Below are 12,446 nucleotides of genomic sequence, written 5' to 3'. Positions count from 1 at the left end.
CTGTGCGCCGGAAGGAGCAGTCGCCTGTGAAATGGCGGCGGGAGGCGGCCGGGTGTGGCAGGTGCGGCTGTGAGAGTGGTGGGGTGCGCCGCTGAGGGAAGCGCTTGCCCTGGTGCTTGCGTGCCCCCCTGCCCCCCGCAGCCAGCCCTCCCCTGCCGAGGCGCTCCTCCCGCCCCGCGGCGCAGCCTGGAGGGATTGCCGAGGTGCGGCTGGCCGCGAGGAGGAGGCGGAGGCGGCAGCGGCGGGCGGCTTCGTTTGGGAGCTTGTCGGTGTTGTCCCGGCGGCCAGTCTGCGGGCAGGGGGCCGTGGCTCCTCGGGGAGAAGCGCCGGGGCTGCGGGCGGGCTGAAACTTGAGGCCGCGGGCTCTGCCCTGGCCTCGGAACGGCGCTCAGCGTCTGCCTCCGCGTGTGGTGGACAAACAGCGCCTTGGGGCTTTGCGTCAAGTTCGGCTGCAGCTCTGTGCTCGGCTTTCTGCTGGCAAAGGGCAGGTTTGGAAAGTTCATACAACTTCATAGCTGCAGTTATGAAGACTGCCTGTATAAATGGAAACATTTTGAGCATGTATATTTATGATTCTGTTCAAGCACAAGCAGACAATTCAGCTTAATAGTCAAAAAATGACAATACAGGACTTGGCATCAACAGTTTTTTACTTAAGGAGTAGCAGGGGTGCTCATAGTTTGTGAGACCTGGGTGTCTGTTAATTCAATCACTCACACGATGCTTAAGGATTTGTGTATCTATGAGAATCTAAGCTTGCCATGTGAGTTTTTAAAGACAAATTTGTTTTCAGATCTATGGTTCACCAGCATTTCACATACCCTTCACAAAATGTCATGGTTTTTTTAGACCACAGGGAAATGTCCTCTTTTGGCTTTTTGTTCATAAAAGGTAATTCATTTGTGCCCTAGGGCAGAGAGAGAACTTAGCCTTGGATGTCAGGTAATAAGGACAATTTCAAGTGGTGGTTTTTTTTCTGGGGAAGAGCAAGTAGTGCCAAAGTGGAGGCACACAAAAGGAGCTGAATTTTCTTCAGGAAAAGCAGATAATCCTTTTACAAAGTCTGGGGGGCTAACCTGTGATTATATATTAGGTAACTGTGTCTGGGGAAATTTGGAGATTTGTATGAAGAACAGCATCCCTTAAAATGGTGAAGCTGTGCATATAAGGCCTTCTGTTCATGGAAGACCTTGACTTAACATTGTAAGTCTGTGCATTTGTGGTAAAATCTGGTTTTTTTTCAGAGGGAGTTGTTTTTGACATGAGTGAATTAGTAGTTCTTCCCAGAATACAGAGTGTCTGCCCTTGAGCTGCTAGCAGTTATGTATTTGGTGTGGGAGCACTGCAACTTTACTGGACAGTGCAGTCTGGTTTTTGTCTTCTAAAATATTGCTGGAGTGATGTTCCAACAGCATCAGGATGTCACTAAAAGCTGTCTGTATTTGGTTGTAGGTTGGATATCTTGATATGCAGCTTGCTGTCTTACTGGAGCATGGTGGAGCTTGCATGATCACTTCTTGCCTGAGGTCTTCTGGTTCTCTTGCTGAGCAAAACTGTTACTGGATGCCTGTTAACAGAAGAGTGTCAAATCATAGCACTTCATAAGGGGCCTTTGGGTATCATAGATGTTCCTGTCATCAGCACATCATGGTAGATGTAATAGAGAAAGAGATGGATAACCCCACGTTTAAAAGTGACACTGTGCTTTCTGATGTTCACTTACACTGTCCAAACAAAAGACATCTCATGGTACGATTAAATGCAGTTGGACAACCAGGTAATGAATGCTTGGACTGATGGAGCTGTCTTTTAAGTGTATTCATGTATTTGTAATGTCTGAATCCTCTTTTGAATGGTTGACATTGATCATTACATATCATATTCCAGTTAGAAGCAGACACACTTCCTTCCTAGCCTTTAGAATCACAGAATCACCAAGGTTGGAAGAGACCGCAAAGATCATCAAGTCCAACCTGTCACCACAGACCTCATGACTAAACCATGGCACCAAGTGCCACGTCCAATCCCCTCTTGAACCCCTCCAGGGACAGTGACTCCACCACCTCCCTGGGCAGCCCATTCCAATAGTGAACAACTCTCTGTGAAGAACTTTCTCCTCACCTCAAGCCTAAACTTCCCCTGGTGCAGCTTGAGAAGAGGGCTAGCTTGATTCCCCTGATGAAATTAATTGCAGAAATTAAAGCTGTGTAGAATTTAGAGGAACCTTTCTTAAAAAAGGAAATTTAAAAGATCTTTCTGAGAAGGAAGGAACCAAATTAACTTGTTTGCAGGTTTAATTGTTTTTATTTACTTGTTCATTTAGCTACAATAGCAATTGCTTTTGGAGAATGTAAGAAACCCTTCTGCCAACTGTTGAAACAAATGTTTACTGAATCAGATGGAAGTCTGTGTAGATGGTAGATTGTGGAAGTGCTTCATTTATTTCTACTGACAGAATGTAACAACAGAAATATTTTTGTAGCAAATGAAACTATTTCAAGTTATCTGTGTAGTTTTTTTTTTTATCCTCTATGTTTTTGTTATGTGAAATGCATACCAAAATGTCATGCATGCGGAAGTTGCACATAGATACTGTTCTTACCTGCTGTTTAACTTGCCCTTTCAACCTCTGTGTCTTACAGTATTTCTGTCCTATTTCAAACTCCTTTGGGACACAGATTTGGCATCTGAGAAACGCGAGAGAGAAGCTACAATAGAAAGAGAGCATCAGGACAGAAGTGGAGATGAGCTGTGTGACAAGGAGGGAAATAATCTAAGAGAATTAAATAGTGAAGTAGAAGCTCTGCTAGATGATGATGGAGACTTGGAAGTGGTCAGAAGACCTCGAAGTGCCTCTGATTTAGAAGCAGATCTTTTGAGGGATAGAGTGTGTCCTGTAATTCTAATGAAAGGGGAAGAAGATGCTTTTGAAGATGAAGAACAAAAATGCACTTGCAGTGATGCTGTTAAAATAGGTAAATAGTAGGCTTACAGTCAAGGAGAAATGGAGTAAGTGTGTTCATGTCAAAAAAAAGGGAAAAAAAGGGTTTTCTTTAAAAAAGGAATAGCAGTTTTTAAGAGCAATGAGATAATAATCTTAAGACTGTGACATTTACAATATTTTTTAATGTACCTTTTATCTCCAAAGTAATTCAGACAGTAGTATACCCTGGGAAGCTCAGTGCTCCTTGGTTGGAGTGGGGTTAGCGTGTTTAGTTCTCCAGTTGAAATGGAAACATGACTTGATATTCAAATTTGCCTTTAGGGAACTTGAACAACATTTTGAGATCATTCTTTCTGCTTTACTGTCATTTTCACAGAACACACCATGGCAACGCCCTTAGAAGATGTTGGTAAACAAGTATGTATTCTGCCTTGCTGTTCATGAATCGTGCTTCAACGTGGCTTCAATTGTAACTGCTGCTCCTCTCCACAGGTCTGGCGTGCAGCCTTTCTTCTTGCTGATTACATTGTGTTTAAACGAGACGTGTTTAGGCGTTGCTCGGTGCTAGAGCTTGGAGGTGGCACTGGAATCACAAGCATTATCATGGGAACAGTTGCCAAGAGAGTGTATTGCACAGGTGAAGTAGTTTATTTCCAGTTAAATGTTTCCATAAAGCTTCATGACAATGGATCTCCATTGCCATGAACTCAAGATAGTGTACCTAGATTAACATAGGTAGTATAGAGATCTAATTTCTTTCTTCAGGGGTGGCTCAGAACTTAGTATTGAAAGACAAAAGCAAGCAAGATACTACAAAGCAAACATAAGTGGATAGGCTTGCTCTGAATCTCCCTTAATCTAATCAGCCTGAGAGAAACTGTAGAGTATTACTCTAAGAGGTCAGAGGCATGCATGACCCATGCAAATTATTCTTCTTTTGAATGTAATTGTTGCTTGTTTCCAGATGTTGGTGAAGATCTTCTGGCCATGTGTGAGCAAAATGTTGCATTAAACAAACACCTGATGGAACTGGGAAGTAAGTCCATTGGAGTCAGTGTTTGTGCAATCACCTTATGTGGACTTTGGGATTAGACAGCACAGTCATTGACTATCTGGCATACTCATAAGTAAATTTTTGTCTTGGTTAAAAATGACACTTTGTAAAAGAAAGATGTAGGATACCTCTATGTGGTCTGTACTGGACCAGCTTCCTTCTGAGAAGAGCCAAATACTTACTCTTTCTCTGCTCATTGCTTAAGAACAGCTGTAGTTCCTATATAGTCAATGTGTGAGTTTCACTGATGTACTTGGGAGGATCACACATACCCAGATGTCACATAAACAAAAATCCAGAATCACACAAGCAGTGTCAATTACAGAGATAGAACTGGAAAGGAGAAGTATTTTACAGGTGGGACATGTAAAAGACTACCTAAGTTCTATCCTGCTCTCATGTGAGCGGGTAACTGGCTTTGTACAGTAAATTATTTGATAAACTTACAATAGAATAAACCAGGTTGGAAGAGACCTTTGAGATCATTGTGTCCAACCCATCATCCAGCACCATCTAATCAACTAAACCATGGCCCCAAGCACCCTATCAAGTCTCTTCCTAAACACCTCCAGTGATGGCGACTCCACCACCTCCCCAGGCAGCACATTCCAATGGGCAATCACTCTCTCTATGAAGAATTTTTTCCTAACATCCAGTCTAAACCTCCCCTGGTGCAGCTTGAGACTGTGTCCTCTTGTTCTGATGCTGGTTGCCTGGGAGAAGAGACTGGTCCCCACCTGTCTACGACCTCCCTTCAGGCAGTTGTAGAGAGCAATAAGGTCTCCCCTGAGCCTCCTCTTCTCCAGGCTAAATTGTTTCATATGTCCTCATAATAGCTCTTCATCACTTGTGTAAGTGAAGATTTTTGATTCTGTTGAAAGGCCATTTGTGACTGCTGTGATCTTTCTTCACCCGCAGGAGGAGAAGTCAAAGTAAAAGAGCTGGACTGGCTGAAAGATGAATTCTGCACTGGTAGGTGATTATAGTGGGTTCTTCCACATAGGGTGAAGTATTTTTGGATTTTTACCCTTTCAAGCTATCAAGAAATTTCTGGTTAATGAAAGTATTGGATACTGCCAGTTGAAAAGGCTCTGTGTTCTTCAGACTTTCAGAGGAAGGTTCTATAGTTTAACAAAGTCTTAAGTTTTAAGAAGTATGATGAAGTAGGAAGCATAATCAAAATTTACAAGAGGATGCATTTGTTATTTTTATTTAAAGGAGTATCTTAGTCTAGTTAAATCTGTGCTCTCACTATAGGGTAGTAATTGGTTCTAAAGTCTAAAAAACACTGCCAGTGAGCCTTGGGAGGGCTGGGCAAAACACAGAGAAAGCAAAGGACAGCAGGGAACTTCAGAGAATGAATAGAGGGAGTTTTCAAGTCACCTTCAATGGGGTGCTCCAGTTCTGGAGTGGCAGATGACTACAGGAGTTGAATTCCTTTTTGCCAGCTGTCAATCATTTGACACAATCACCAAAGCCATATTCTTTGTTACAGATCCTGAAGCTCCTTACAGCTGGTCTGAGGAAGAGATTGCTGATTTGCATGACCACTGTACTGTGATAATGGCAGCTGATGGTAGGAAAATATAAACCCTAAGCTTTTAAATCAAAAACTTCCTCATTTTGAGTAATAATTTAAACATACCCAGTTTGCTTTTAAAATCTAGCGGGTCAGATCCTTGCCTGGTTTGTCACAGCTCTGCCTTAAATATATTCTAATTGTTTTAAACAATTCTATTTGCATCCTAAATTAAGCAATAAGAGAACAGATGTTGAAAGCTACTAGCTTTTCCTTGCCTTTGGTGTGGTAATTATTTGTAAGCAACTAAATTATTCAAAGAAAATTGTCACAATTAGTGATGAATTTGACTTTCAGAGGAGTTTTGTTGTCCTGCCTTTGTCTTGCATCAAGTAACCTCTATGCAGATACTGCTAGCTGGGTGGCTATATACTGTGTAATGTGAAACACAGTTTCAGATGCTGCACTTGCCCACAGGGTCTGTTCCTTTGGATATCTCTGTTTTGTTTCCTGCTATTTTCCCTGCTTAAGTGAAAGATGCAAACACTTTTATCTCTATTGTTGTTTTGATATATAGATAAAATAGGATTGATTTAGCTATGATATTGAAAGGTTTTGCAAGACTGCTTTCCAAGGAGATACAGTTACAGTGACATACTAGTTACTACCCTTTTTTTGTAAGAGATGGAGCTACTTAACTTATTACAGGGTCAGTTGTTGCCATTGAAAATACACAATAGATTTTAGTTAACGCAGTGGCTTGTTGGATTAGCATAATCAAACTAAGGCCTGTTGTTGTTTCATACCTGAAACTTGAGTAAATAATACACTTAAGCACACACATTCTATGCTTTTAATATCTTTTTATAGTGTTCTATGATGATGACCTGACAGATGCCTTGTTCAGAACGCTGTATAGAATCACACACAACTTGAGAAATTCTTGCACAGTTTACCTAGCACTGGAAAAGAGGTGAGTATTACTAAGAACTTACAATAAAAAACACTAAAATCTTTACATCCTTTCTATCTTTGGAAGAAAGATCTGCTTTGATTGAAGGTCAGCTTCCCATGTTCTTTCTGTTGATCCCAAGCTGCAGTACATGCCTGGGACAAGCAGTTGGTTTTGCATGTGCTTACTTTTCATCCATTCAGAATTTGACTTCCACAGGAGTTCAGCTCTTGTTGTCCTACCTCTGTCATGCTTCAGATAACCTCTGTGCAAATCAGGATTAATAGGTGGCTGGATTGATGTGTTCTGTAATGCCTGACAACATGTGCTACATGTTTTTTGCTGGCATAGAGTAGAATGAAGTGGCTTAGAATTAGGGTATGTATTTCCCAGCTTGAGTACCTCTGTAATAATTTATCTTGTGTTCTCTTTTAAGGAATCATTGAGTATTTTGAAGTAGGCTTTGCTTAAATCTCTGGAGATACATAAGCAATAGCACTTCATATGATTTGTTGCCAGGTGTTTGTCCAGGAAGTCAAGCCAATGATTCTGTTGCAACAAAGTGCTTTAAAATCAATGGAAAGATTCATCCAAGAATTACTGTGTATTGATGCTGGCATAAGTCTTGTCATCTTTGCAGGAATAACAGGGGTAGGGAATGTCCTTTTTATAGCTATGAAAGTTAGTTAATGACACTGAGAAGTCCCACATTTTCCATTAGCTGAGGAAAGTCACATAGCTGTTTGAGAGGCCAGTTCAGGAGAGTCATTTTAAATTAAATGTTCTCTTGACAGGCTGAACTTCACTTTAAGACATATGGATGTTACATGTGAAGCCTACAGTCATTTTAGAAATACTCTAAATGATTTGGAGAACCTCCAGGACAGCAGAATTAAATACAGTGTGGAGCCCATTAAGGTTGATTTCTGCCAGGCTCTCGTTTATGAACGAATTGAGCAGTTGGTAAGTGGAGTTCATTACAGTAAATGTAATGTGTTGGGCTAACCATCTCTGATGGGTTTTCAGCTGTTTGCCTAACACAGGGTAAGAACAGGAGAATAAGCATTACCTTTTCATTTCTTTCCATTTAGCTTTTTGCTGCCTTGAAAGGATTCTAGTTTGTGCCTACATAATCTATACTACTAGATGGACAGAAGGGGCCCTTACCTGTCAGCAGCAGTGCAGTGGCTTAGGTGCACTCATTTCCTCAAAGATTAAGAAACAATCTCCATTACTTTGTAAACACAATTTCTGCCAGTGACTAGGAAATGGGGCCAGTATCTCTCCTTGTTTATTTGCTTGTAGATGAGCTTTCATTTCATACTTTCAGTAATGCCTTTCCCAGTTCAGAGTTCAGGAAATAATGTTCTAGTATCTATGATGAAGTCAGTTAGCTGTAAACTTCTGTATCCAGGAACATGGCAGATTCATTATTTGTAGTTATTTCATTGCATCCCATGCACTTAAAATTCTCTTCCTCTGTTTTAGCTTTTTTTCCTATTATCTACTCTTACATATATCATAGAATCAAAAAATGGCTCAGGGTGGAAGGTACCTTACAGATCATCTACTCCAAACTGCCCACCATGGGTAGGGACATCTCTCAACTCGACTCATGGCCTCATCCAACCTGGCCTTGAACACTCCCAGGGAGGGGGCATCCACAGCCTCCGTGAGCAACCTATTCCAGAGTCTCACTACCCTCATACTGAAGAACTTCTTTCTAAGATCTGATCTACATTTACTCTTCCTCAGCTTCAAACCATTCTTCCTTGTCCTGTCCCTAGACACCCTTGTGAAAAGTCCCTCTGCAGCCTTCCTGTAGGATCCCTTCAAGTAATGGAAGGCAGCTATAAGGTTCCCCTGGAGTCTTCTGTAGGCTGGACGACCTCATATGTAGGGTAGCTAATAGCTTGCTAGGTTCCAGAACAATACAGTCTAACAGAACCTTTTAGAGAATTCACAAATCTTGTACTGGATTGCAAATCTGTCACCAAGAATTGGATGTTCCTGCAGTCACCATATTACTGCTGTGTCCTCTGCAGTATGTCTGCATAGCACCACTGCAAGGGCCACAGCTACTTTGAGATTGATTTGGTTTACTTAATGCTGATACCTTCAGGCATAAAACATGGTGGGCCAATCTTTAAAACAAGCTTTACAAGTACATAAATGTAACCTGGCTTATACCTGAATCATAGAATAGTCTGGGTTGGAGGGGCCCTCCAAAGGTCATCTGGTCCAGCCCCCTCTGTAGTCAGCAGGGGCATCCTCAACTAGATCAGGTTACCCAGAGCCCTGTCAAGCCTCACCTTGAATATCTCCAGGGATGGGGCCTCAAATACCTCCCTGGGCAACCTGTTCCAGTGTTCCACTACCCTTATGGTAAAGAACTTGTTCCTAACATCCAACCTAATTTGCTCTTCTCTAGTTTGAAGTTATTGCCCCTTGTCGTATCACTGCAGGCCTTTGTAAACAGTCTCTCTCCATCCTTCTTGTAGGCCCTAGCCTTTTTATGGAAGGGAAGGCTACTGCTGTTTGAACTATATGCATGTTTTTTTAAACACTTGAGTGTTTTATTTCTCATGAAGTATATTGCCACGATTCAAGATGTCAAGGTGAAGACTATGTGATAGTTGTCGATAGTAGTATTGTATTGTATGTAGCAGATAAAACATAGGCAAATTCATTCTACAGGGGGGGAAAAAAGTAATGTCTCTTTCATCTTCCTTGTCCAGCAAATTGACAAGAGTGTGTGTGTAAGACATGCATTTGTGAAATCTTGATTCTTCAGTAAATTATGTTTTCAGCTGCATTGTTACTACCATTACTGAAAGCATTTGTCAACACAGGCTTTAAAAAAGAGCAAGATTATCAGTCAGGACACTGCAGAAGGTCATGCAGACCAGTGACCCTCTGCAGAGGGACCTTGACCGACTGGACAGATGGGCAGAGTCCAATGGGATGGCATTTAATAAGTCTAAGTGCCGGGTGCTGCACTTTGGCCACGGCAACCCCATGCAGAGCTACAGGCTGGGGTCAGAGTGGCTGGAGAGCTGCCAAACAGAGAGGGACCTGGGGGTGCTGATTGACACCCGCCTAAACATGAGCCAGCAGTGTGCCCAGGTGGCCAAGAAGGCCAATGGCATCCTGGCCTGTATTAGGAATAGTGTGGCCAGCAGGAGCAGGGAGGTCATTGTGCCCCTGTACTCTGCATTGGTTAGGCCACACCTTGAGTACTGTGTCCAGTTCTGGGCCCCTCAGTTTAGGAAGGACATCGAGACACTTGAACGTGTCCAGAGAAGGGCAACAAGGCTGGTGAGAGGCCTTGAGCACAAGCCCTATGAGGAGAGGCTGAGGGAGCTGGGATTGTTTAGCCTGGAGAAGAGAAGGATCAGAGGCGACCTCATTGCCCTCTACAACTACCTGAAGGGTGGTTGTAGCCAGGTGGGGGTTGGTCTCTTCTCCCAGGCAACCAGCACCAGAACAAGGGGACACAGTCTCAAGTTGTGTCAGGGGAGGTTTAGACTCGAGGTGAGGAAAAAGTTCTTCACTGAGCGAGTCATTCGTCATTGGAATGTGCTGCCCAGGGAGGTGGTGGAGTCGCCGTCCCTGGAGGTGTTCAAGGGGAGATTGGACGTGGCGCTTGGTGCTATGATCTAGTTGTGAGGTCTGTTGGAACAGGTTGGACTTGATGATCCTTGGGGTCTCTTCCAACCTTAGTTACTGTGATACTGTGATACTGTGTGACATTAATTTTAAAACAAATTATTGGGATGATTTTTTTTTATTCTTACATTTTTTAAAAAACAAAATTATGCTCCAAGAATGAAGAAATAAATCCTATTGCTCTGCCTTAAAGATAATTTGATGGTTCTAGATAGATTTAGTATCTATCCACTGATGGATACTATCTCTAGATGGAGGTTTAGGGGGGTGCATTAAGCTTGTTTGCAAGTGAACATACTGAACTTTCTCATAATTGTGACCTACTGATCTCAGAAAACACCTGTATTTGCTTTTTCCACTCCTACAGGAATTGTGGAAGATCACTGCTGAACAGCTAACATGACAGGGACATGAGAAAATAGAAGATGTTTATCTAAGGATAGAGGCTTTTTTGGTGGTTTATTGAAAAGGATTTTCATCCCCAGAAAAGCATTTTCCTGGTGGAACTGTGTTCTCAGCATTGCTGTACAGATTTGCTTTACTTCAGTAAGTTTGGTGATTTATGAAACTGTGTTCTGGGGACACAGAATCACAGAATGTTAGAGGTTGGAAGGAGCCTTCATTGAGTCCAACCCCCGCTTGCCAGAGCAGGATCACCTAGAGTAGGTCATGCTGGAATGCATCCAGGCAGGTTTTGAATGTCTCCAGAGAAGGAGACTCCACATCCTCTCTGAGCAGCCTGCTGCAGGGCTCAGTCACCCTCACAAAGTTCCTCCGTGTGTTCACGTGGATTTTGCTTGCACCCATTGCCCATCCTCTGCTCCAGCTTGCACCCATTGCCCTTTTGTCCTATTATTGAACATCACTGAGCAGAGATCTTCGTGAGGAAGATGTTCCACACCATCATCCTTGTGGCTCTGCGCTGGACTCTTTCAAACAGTTCCTTGCAAGACCTGCTTGTCTTTTGTGGACTTTTCCTTAAGCAAGCTGTTCATAGAACTCAGTCCTTAATTTCAATTTGTCCTTTCTAAATCATTTTAGTTCAAGGCTATTGTCTGAACTGAAAGGATACAAGATGCATTTTGATCCTCTCTGAATGCTCCACAGAGGTCTTGAAGCTACGTAGTCCTGCTGGAATTTGAAACTATTCTGCCCTTGCCAGACTGAGGGTGGGAAGTTACCAATGTGAAGAGATACACTACTGCTCTTTAAATGTTTGAGAAGCTACCCTCAGGCCATACAGGTGATTTGGGGCAGAAGGAGGTGACCAAGAATATCCTGTCCAGTATCTGGCCTTCAGTATCTTAGCTTTTGGATTAAAGTACAATATGTTGATCAAATCTTCTGTGTTATTAATGAAACCAGAATGTGTTTGTACTTCTGATGAATTCTGTGTACTGCTCTTTCTGTCACTTGCCATATGTACACTGTCACAGAAATTCTTGTGCCTGCTGCATTCTGTAGCTTTATGAGAGTATCAGCAATGAAACTGTTCCTGCCTGTGACTCATGGTATTGTCCATTCATGACATGAGAAGCATCTAGTTGACTTCTGGAAAGTCTGGTTTATTTATGGTTTAGTGTGGTTGGTTTAGATCAGGTAGGTAGGTTAGAGAAGGTAGGTGGCTAGTCTAAAACATACTCATGTTTCTACTCTGCTGTGGAGTTGAGATTGGAAATACTGCATTTGGAAAACAGACTTTCTTCTCTGCTAACTAAAGTCATTCAGTACTTGTGAGCACTTCTGATCTGGTTAGCATAGTCCAGTTGGTCAGCCAGAGGGATTTTTTTTATGGGAGAGAGAAGTGCAGGGCAGGGGGATAGGGGATCCTATGGAACTCTTCCAGTGCACTTCTAATAAAGGAGTGTCAAAGTTTCTTGGGAAGTGTGGTCATGGATGGACATGTGATCTTCCAGGAGGAATCTTCTATGAAACAAACCAATTTTTGCTTTTGTCACTGGCATATGGTGAAATAGCTCATGTCCTTTCACAGTTCCCATCCTTCAGCTGAAGATGGTAGGCATCTCTGTCCTGCTTTTATCCCCTCTTAAGAGGAACACAGGTAATGTAGTTGTCAATGTTGACCAAAAGAAGAACTTGAACTTGTGTGTGACATGTGCATGAGCATTGCAAGCTGATTACATACATTATGTGTATTTATTATCTCTCTTCTCATGTGTAGGTGGCTATTCATAGACCATACTTGTAGCTCCATCTGCTGTACAACACTTTGAGTCAAAACATTTTACAGTTTGTTAAACACCCTGCTCCTTTCTGTTTTAACAATATTGTATTTTGGAGTAACACT

At 42.3% G+C, this 12,446-nt stretch overlaps 1 protein-coding gene across 1 annotated transcript; it reads left to right on the top strand.

Moving 5' to 3' along the window:
• The first annotated feature begins 1,389 nt into the window (after positions 1 to 1,389).
• METTL22 (methyltransferase 22, Kin17 lysine) lies at positions 1,390 to 10,752 on the top strand. Its single transcript, XM_009898819.2, has 10 exons — positions 1,390 to 1,777; positions 2,643 to 2,975; positions 3,321 to 3,361; positions 3,437 to 3,581; positions 3,909 to 3,980; positions 4,917 to 4,970; positions 5,494 to 5,574; positions 6,388 to 6,490; positions 7,264 to 7,432; positions 10,506 to 10,752. Exons 1-10 carry the CDS (start codon positions 1,648 to 1,650, stop codon positions 10,539 to 10,541), a joined length of 1,164 nt encoding a protein of 387 aa, XP_009897121.2. The 5' UTR covers positions 1,390 to 1,647; the 3' UTR covers positions 10,542 to 10,752.
• Positions 10,753 to 12,446: the final 1,694 nt, after the last annotated feature.

Source organism: Dryobates pubescens, chromosome 4 (assembly GCF_014839835.1).
Source record: "Dryobates pubescens isolate bDryPub1 chromosome 4, bDryPub1.pri, whole genome shotgun sequence".
NCBI lineage: Eukaryota > Metazoa > Chordata > Aves > Piciformes > Picidae > Dryobates > Dryobates pubescens.
Note: the sequence above shows the minus strand (reverse complement) of the source record. Positions and strands in the feature narration are given on the sequence as shown.